This window comes from Chiloscyllium plagiosum, chromosome 7, assembly GCF_004010195.1.
Source record: "Chiloscyllium plagiosum isolate BGI_BamShark_2017 chromosome 7, ASM401019v2, whole genome shotgun sequence".
NCBI classification, from domain to species: domain Eukaryota; kingdom Metazoa; phylum Chordata; class Chondrichthyes; order Orectolobiformes; family Hemiscylliidae; genus Chiloscyllium; species Chiloscyllium plagiosum.
Window position 1 is genome coordinate 26,925,901 of NC_057716.1, and position 7,862 is coordinate 26,933,762.

Below are 7,862 nucleotides of genomic sequence, written 5' to 3' on the forward strand. Positions count from 1 at the left end.
CCCCATCCCAGGCGCCACATTCCCCCCCCCCCCCAACACGCACACCCAGCGCACCACCCTCTCCCCTAACATTGACTCATGGACCAGTTGAACTGAAGGGTCTGTTTCCATGCTGTACATCTCTGTGACTGATGATGTTAGTGTATCAGTAGAACCAGTCTCCTTGAAAACTTGCCATGAGCCACTTGAGATTTTCTACTGCCCACACAGGCATTGATCATACAGATCGATGTTTCACATGGGGAGCCTCGGTAGCCGTACATTAGTACACTCCAAAGGAATTAGCGCAGTAATTCTTTTACACAAGGACCCTTCCAAAAGTCTCCATTTAATTCAGACAATTGTTCATGTGATCCTGATGATATTAAGTCAAATAGCTACTCAAATGTTATACTGTTAGATACAGAGCTCACACTTGCCCCTCACATCTGGAACTGCACCTTCCCCAGGCCCCTTCACACACACATACATCTCCTACCCCACCCACAATACCAGGCCCTGATGCTACCATCCCTCTCCTCTACCTCTGAACCTGACCCAAATCCTTCCCTATCATTTCAACCCAATTATTCATTCTAGCTCCTTGAATTACTGTCTCCTGAAACACTCACATTTGCCTTGCTTGTTACTGTCGCCTTTAACACATTGTCCATGAGGTACTGTCTCCTTTAACACTCACACACTGATCCTGCAAATTAAGGTTTTAGGATGACACAAGTATGAAATCTACACTGGCAACACAAAATTATTCCTTCCTTTAAAAAACACACACACACACACACCAGAGTCACTATTTGTCTTTCTAAGAACACACTGACCCGAGTCACTGTCTGCTATTTTATTACTAGAATTGCACTTTTATTACAAACACACCCAGAAACACCTATCTGACTTGGAGACCTCAGCATGTTTAACATGCTGTAAATTCTAACTCTGACTGGAATAGTGTATGGCTTATGTTTGATATGGGCACCTCTCTAATACTGGGTAGAGTTATTGACACTTTAGAATTGCAGTTGCCACCTCATGTGACTACATTGTTCACAAAGTTTCTGTGCTGGTTACTGGTATATACAGAAAACGTGCTACAAAACTACAGCATGAAGCCAAATGGGCATCCAACATTCAAACACACACTAAGATCACTTGGACAGTAAAGTTACAAAAATAAACAGATGAATATAGCGCCTTTGGTGACCTCACGATGCCTTAAGCTCTTTACAATCAATGAAATAGTTCTGAACTGTTATCACTGATGCAGTGTCAGAAACATAGCAGCTAATTTGCGCATAGCAAAATCCTAAAAACAGCAAATGGACATGTTTTTTGGAAGCGATCTTGATTTGGGGATAATTATCAGCCAGGGCATCAGGTAGATCTCCATTTCTTTGCTTCAACTATCACCTTGAGATTTTTTTGCTTTCAACGGAGGTCTCGACTTATCATCACATCTGCAAGGTTAGTATGGTGAAGGATTTCTTGTTCAAGTCAGTCACTGCTGACAAGTGTTTTACATCCCACTGCTTATCCCAACATAAGGATCAATATTTGCTACCTTTGGAGATAATATTTTCCTTTCAAATGGTAATGCCTATCAACTCGAAGTAGTGTTGATTTTAGTTGTTAATTACTTAATCGCAATACCAGACAGCATTTGGCCCATTATGCTAGATCAGCTCTTCTTTTTGGACAAGTTATCCATGGAGCACTACTCCCAATTAGTTTTCCCAAATCCTTTGCAATTCTCTTCCTTTCTTTTATTGCATATTCAGTTTCTGTTTGGAAGTTGCTATTGGATTTGCTTCCACTCTTCCACCTTTCAAGCCATGAATTATTTATTATTATTTGAGGTAGGAAATCTGAACAAAGAACCCATGGCATAAACCACCATCCGAACCTGTTCTGCATTTAGCATTTGTTATGAAGTGAATTCACACCAAATTGGCTTCGTTAACACCAAATGGGCAATGAGGGGAAAATACTTGTACAACGTGATTAGGTACAGCAAATAACAAAAGATTAGTTTCTTTGCCACCCTCACATCCCCTTCCCCCACAACATGGATCGCCTTGCTCATGGTTGTCAAGGCAAAGCTTCCCTATAAAGGAGCTCAGATTTAACACGCTTTTAGCTTTTCTGAAAAAAAATGCAGCAACACTGATTACTGCCATTGTCATCACAAGTACGTAAGTGAGGAATGCAATACGCTGAAACGTCTGCCACTTATTACTTCTGCAAATGTCAGCTCTTTCAACACTTTCTCCAACTGCATCAGGACGGAAAGGTTCTATAGCACCCCACGCCACCTGAGGAAGTCCCAAATCATTTCACAGTCAATTCATACTTTTTTCTGCAACATCGTAGATGTGATGACCACTTCACACTATCACGTCTCATGGACAGTGATAGGCAAATCATGAGTATTTTTGTCAGAAGAAACATGATAATATTTTTCATAGATGCTTCTCAAGCATGCTCTACCCATTACATCGTGATGCCTGTCCATGTACAAACATTTACAGCACAGAAGAATGATACTCAACCCTTTGCATCTGGACCATCATTCTGCTTTGCACATCGATATCAAAGTGCTCCCTCAAACTATGCAATGTTTTCTGTTCCAACCATACCCTGTGGAAAAGCATACACTACAACTCAATAACTGTGCAAAAAAGGATTCCACCACAACGCCGCATCACAAAACAAATGCAAGTAGTGTCAGAACAAAACACATGGTGGAGTAATAATCATACATAAAATGCCACTCCATAGCCATAACACTCTTAGACCATGCTGACTTGTTCTGGGAGAAAGTGAGGTCTGCAGATGCTGGAGATCAAAGTTGAAACTTTATTGCTGGAACAGCACAGCAGGTCAGGCAGCATCCAGGGAACAGGAGATTCGACGTTTCGGGCACAGGCCCTTCTTCAGGAATGTTCTGGTCATTATTAACAGAATGAACAGGAAACACTATTCGTGTTTTGCACCAACAATTCTGAAACAGCTCGATACAAACTGTGGACAAATAGAAAGTGGGTTGTGGTGGAAAATGTCTATCTAGTTATCAGAAAAGAAATTATAACAAGTTAAAATGGGTGAGAAGAAAAAAAAGTGAAGAAAATAAAAATTAATGGAGAAGCACACTGAGTTGCTTCAACTTATCACCCATGACTTGGCAATTCCAATGCTTTCACTGCCAGTCATACAACCATTCTCCATAAAGCTAAGCAGACTCAAAACTCTTCTTTGGCTATCCTAACAGATACCAGCACCTGTTCACTAGCCACCTGAGCTTACAGATCTCCATTGGTTCCTCAATCAATAATGCTTCAATTTGAAAATTTTATCCTGGTTTAAAATTCCCTCCATAGCTTCATCCTTCCCCTCCTCTGAAATCACACCAAACCCTCTTGAAGTAACCAATGCTCATCTAATTCTGCCTTCTTGCACATCTCCAAAAGTCATTGCTCCATCATTGGCAGCTGTACTCTGGCCTCAACATTTGGAATTTCTTCCATCTCTCAACTTTTCTCTTAAGTTAATATTTCCAAAGGCAGAAGGAGCCAGGTTTCCAGCTCCAAGTCATACATTGGGGTAGTTGGACATGAACAAAATCAAAAATTTGAGATACACTACAGTCCCGTCTCCCAGTACCCCATCTCCAACATGTCAACTGTCACCTCATCCACCTGCTTAATACATGAATGATAGCCATTTGCAAAAAGACAGCACTTGAAGGACCAGATTACATTCAAAACTTGACATCTTCAGTGAGGGATAAATGATGAGAAACAGAGACAAGAGCACATGGAGGAGCAAACCAGTTCGAAAAGAAACATTTGAATTTACATAGAATATACACTGCAAAATCAGTCCAACAGTTTTCTGCCAATGTTAATGCTCCTTACCGGAATTGTATCTTTCTTCAGCTCAGCTATCTACAAAACCCTGCTCTTCCTTTGAGTTGTACTATGGCAGAATTTGAATATTGTTGAGCAAGAGGCGTGCAGCCAAAGCCTTTCAAAGTTTTGGCAAAATGACTGTTTTCAGCAATATGTGTGTTTCATTCTCCCTCGTGTACATGGCCAGCTTCCTCTTAAACACATCCACTCTGTTCATCTAAACCACTGCATAATACAGCAAGTTCCACATAAACCATCATGACTAAACATGTTTCCCATGAACACCTTATTTGATTTATCATTATAGAATCCAGACAGTGTCAAAGCAGGCCAAATAGCTGATTGGGTGCATACGGACCTCTGAACAGCATCTCACCTGTATCCATTTGCCCCACCCCATCCCCGTAACCCTGCATTTCCCATGGTCAATTCACCTCACCAGTCCATGTTTAGACTGTGGGGAAACCAGAGTACCCAGAAGAAACCCATGCAGACTTCACACAGGCAGTTGCCTGAGGGTGGTACAGAACTTGAGTCCCTGGCCCTGTAAGGCAGCAATGCTGATCAGTAAGCCACCGTGTCACCTAAGTGACCATCTTTTTAATGGCACTTAGTCCAGATTCTGTGCCATCTCCCCAAAACCACTGGGAACCTTATCTGTACATATAACTATTAAACCCTTTCAAAACTTAAAAGGCTCTACAAGATCACATCTCAGTGCTATCCTGTCTGTTTAATCTCTCCTGGAAGTTAAAACCTCAGTTCTTACATGACTCTTGTCAGCTAATTGGTACTCCACACTGTTTTTGTCACAAGGATACAAGAACTGTGCATAATGCTTGCTTAACGAAGTGCCGCTCATTTTTCACAGAATTAACCTGGTTACCGAAGGGGTTACTTGACTGACATGTTAAAGGATTGCATTTTCAGCAAAAGTAGATTAAACACCTCACGCTCCTACCTAGATGTGGGAAGAGATCCCGGTGCAACAGCTGCTTTTCAGCACAGAGCTTTGCTAGTCTCTGTAGCCTGCTCCTACAGGCTGACCGCTGCCTGCAGACTGGTGTGGATTTTGAAGCCTTGAGGACAACCACATCAGGCCGGGGAGAGTCTGTTGCCATGGTGACAGGCGGCGGTAGGGTCGCAGTTGGCTGTGCTGGGGGTGGCGTCTGCTGTAGCGGTGAGGCAGACTGGTGGGCCTTTCCATTTGGCGAATGCGAGGCTGGCGTTGTCGTAACGATGCTGTGGGTTGATGCTTGCGGCAAGCTGGGAGCTGGGGGTGGAGGCGGAGGGGGTTTGCATAGCAGGCCCTGTGGCAGTCCAGCGGGTTGGGGGGGACTTGAGAGAGGGGGAGTGCCAGGGTACAGCAGCCGTGATGGTGCAGTATGTGGGATAAAGTGCTCTGATTGCAGTCTGAAAGTCTCAGGCTCTCGCAGCAGTCGTTGCTGCTGCCGGTTCTGAGCCAGTTTGGTCTGAAGCTTCCGTTTGACGGTCCCTTTCCGCAGCACGTAGTCGTCATCGTCGGGGAAAGCGAATGGATCATCGAGCTCATGCTCCAGGTACTGAAGCGTCAGTCGGGGCCGCTGCGGGGATCGTGTTGGCCCATCCAGACCATTTGCTGCCTTCAAGGCCAGCGAGGGCACTGCCAGGCTGACTGCCATGGTAGCATCAGGGTGGAATCTGGGACGCACCTCCTCTAACTGCTCATTCTTTTTCTTCCTCTCCTTTTTGGGCACCAAACCAAGGACTTGCAAGTGGCTGTTGCAGTATCTGTCAGAGAAGGATGAAACAATCAGCACAGCAAGGCAATTACCAGTAAAACATCAAGGACAACATATCTTGCAGTCAGCTCATTCCCCCCCTGTAAGCACTGAGGCCAGACCACGCTATCACGAAGTATGCAGCAATACCTTGTCCTCATTTGAGAGCAGTAGGTGAGAAAGTTTCCTGTTGTATCAACTCAAATCATAGAAAACATTCAAGAGTACAATTACAATTCTCTCCTCCTGACTTTAGGTCATTGCTAGAGAGTTTTATGAATTGGATAAGGTTCCAAATTTAATAACAGAAATTAGCCATTTGGTCCAGCTATTCCGTACGAGTACTTGTGGTCCACTTAACTTACTGCCCATCCTGCTTTATCTAACTCCATCAACGTAGTCTTCTAATCCTTTCTTCCTCATGTGCTTCTAGCTTCCTGTTAAGTCCATCTACGCTGGTCACCTCAACTACTTCATATGTGGGGGTCTACATTCTCACCACTCCCTAAGTAAAGATATCACTGCTGGATTGATGAATTTGCCCATAAATGGAAAAAATCCTGAGTCTTAATAATCTTGAGCTTGTGTCATGTCACAGCTCAGCTTCTGTTGTTCCTCAGAAAGAGGGAGATCTTGCCTGGACATCATTTGTATTTTGTGAAAGCTTGTATTATTTTGGCACAAGGTTGCCTCATTAACATGTTAGTTTTGTTGCTGCAAATGAAGGGGCAAAAAACAATTCTGCAATACATTAGCTCTTTTTCCAATGTCTAGTTAGAGTTCGAATGGGGGACAATGTTGAAGTGCGCCACTATTTGTAAAAAGCCCCCATTTAGAAAAATTTGCAAAATCCTGCAGGAGAGTGAGGCTTTGCTGAATATGGGGGAAACCTGGGTGGGGGAAAAGCTGGTGTAAAAGAAAAATCCTTTTAAAAAGTGTTATATAATATAGAAGTAAAATGGACAATAAAAGACCTTGGAAAAGTAGCTCCAGAACACAATGGAAAGACTTCTCTATACGCTTGGTAATTTTTGGGAGGGAATTAAGGAGAAGGGTGCAATTACATAGTGGTGGATGAAAATGAAAATAGCACTGACACTGTTGAGCTGTAGAACAGAGAGGTACAACAGAAGTGTGCAGTTACAACACAAGAAACATTTTCGACAAAGCACCAGAGTATCTACACAATTTGCGTGATAGGATAGCTGAAAAGGAGAAAGTAAAATGTGCAGAACTGCGCTGCAAGCTGAACGATTTTAAAATGATATGTATATACTGGTAAGACAAGAGGCAGAGGGTCAGCCATGCTTGCAAGCAGTAGACTACAGGTGAAGAGTAGACACAGGTTAAGTAAGTGGTGCTCCAATCAAAACTTTCAGCTCCGCCAACTATCAAGGACTGAAACGACTGGCAGTGATTAAAGAACTGCTCCTAGTTTTGCTATTTCAGCAATGAGTTAATCACAAAGCATAGACATGCTGCCCAATATGACAGATCAGTCCATGATCTCTACTTCAGGATAACTGATGTAAAGTTCACCATTACGACAGACAAGCAATTATTTTCCTTAGAAACTGGCTTTTTATTTCTCAGTAATATTAAGATTTCACTTACTGCTGCTACTAGCTATAGCTTATGTAATCAAACGATTAAAGGAATGCTTCGAAGATCGAAGTTCTCTTCAGTTTTACAGGAGGCCTTTAACTCAGTTTGAAATGGAATTCCAAATTCAGAGAGCAATGCTAGCTTTACAACAGATGCAAGCCTTGGAAGCTTGGGGAGGGGATGGCCCCTCAATAACTATTTATGAAGTGCCCATGCAATCTCCTCTTTCCATAATAGGTCATTCCTATCACTGCTGCCACTGCATGTTTGCATGCAATTTTTCAGTTCTCATTCCACAGGTTGAGGTGCAGTCCAAGATGGGGGATTGCAGTAGGGTCGTGAGAACTAACTTGTGAGTCGAGTAGACTTGACCAATCCACCAGCCAGGGTGTAGACTGTCAGCCTCTCTCATTTGACCAGTGAAAGGATGAACTGGCATATGTCTCCACCAATAGGAAAAAAGATATGGCCATGGCGCTTTTGTTTAAATGCAAGAATACATGAAACAAACGTCATTGGTCATTCAGCCTCTCAAGCAGTCGATTCCATCAAGGTCATTCTGACCGAGAGAGAGGGCGAGGAGAGGGCAGAGGGC

The 7,862-nt window shown here is 43.1% G+C and overlaps 1 protein-coding gene across 4 annotated transcripts in view; it reads right to left on the reverse strand.

The window, feature by feature from the left end:
* LOC122551428 (INO80 complex subunit D-like) overlaps nt 1-7,862 on the reverse strand; it is an 81,087-nt gene that overhangs the window by 42,457 nt on the left and 30,768 nt on the right. For all 4 annotated transcript variants that reach the window (XM_043693320.1, XM_043693321.1, XM_043693318.1 and 1 more), the window contains exon 3: nt 4,864-5,672. In XM_043693320.1, the coding sequence (XP_043549255.1) occupies nt 4,864-5,672 (809 nt within the window). The remainder of the gene's footprint in view (nt 1-4,863; nt 5,673-7,862) is intronic.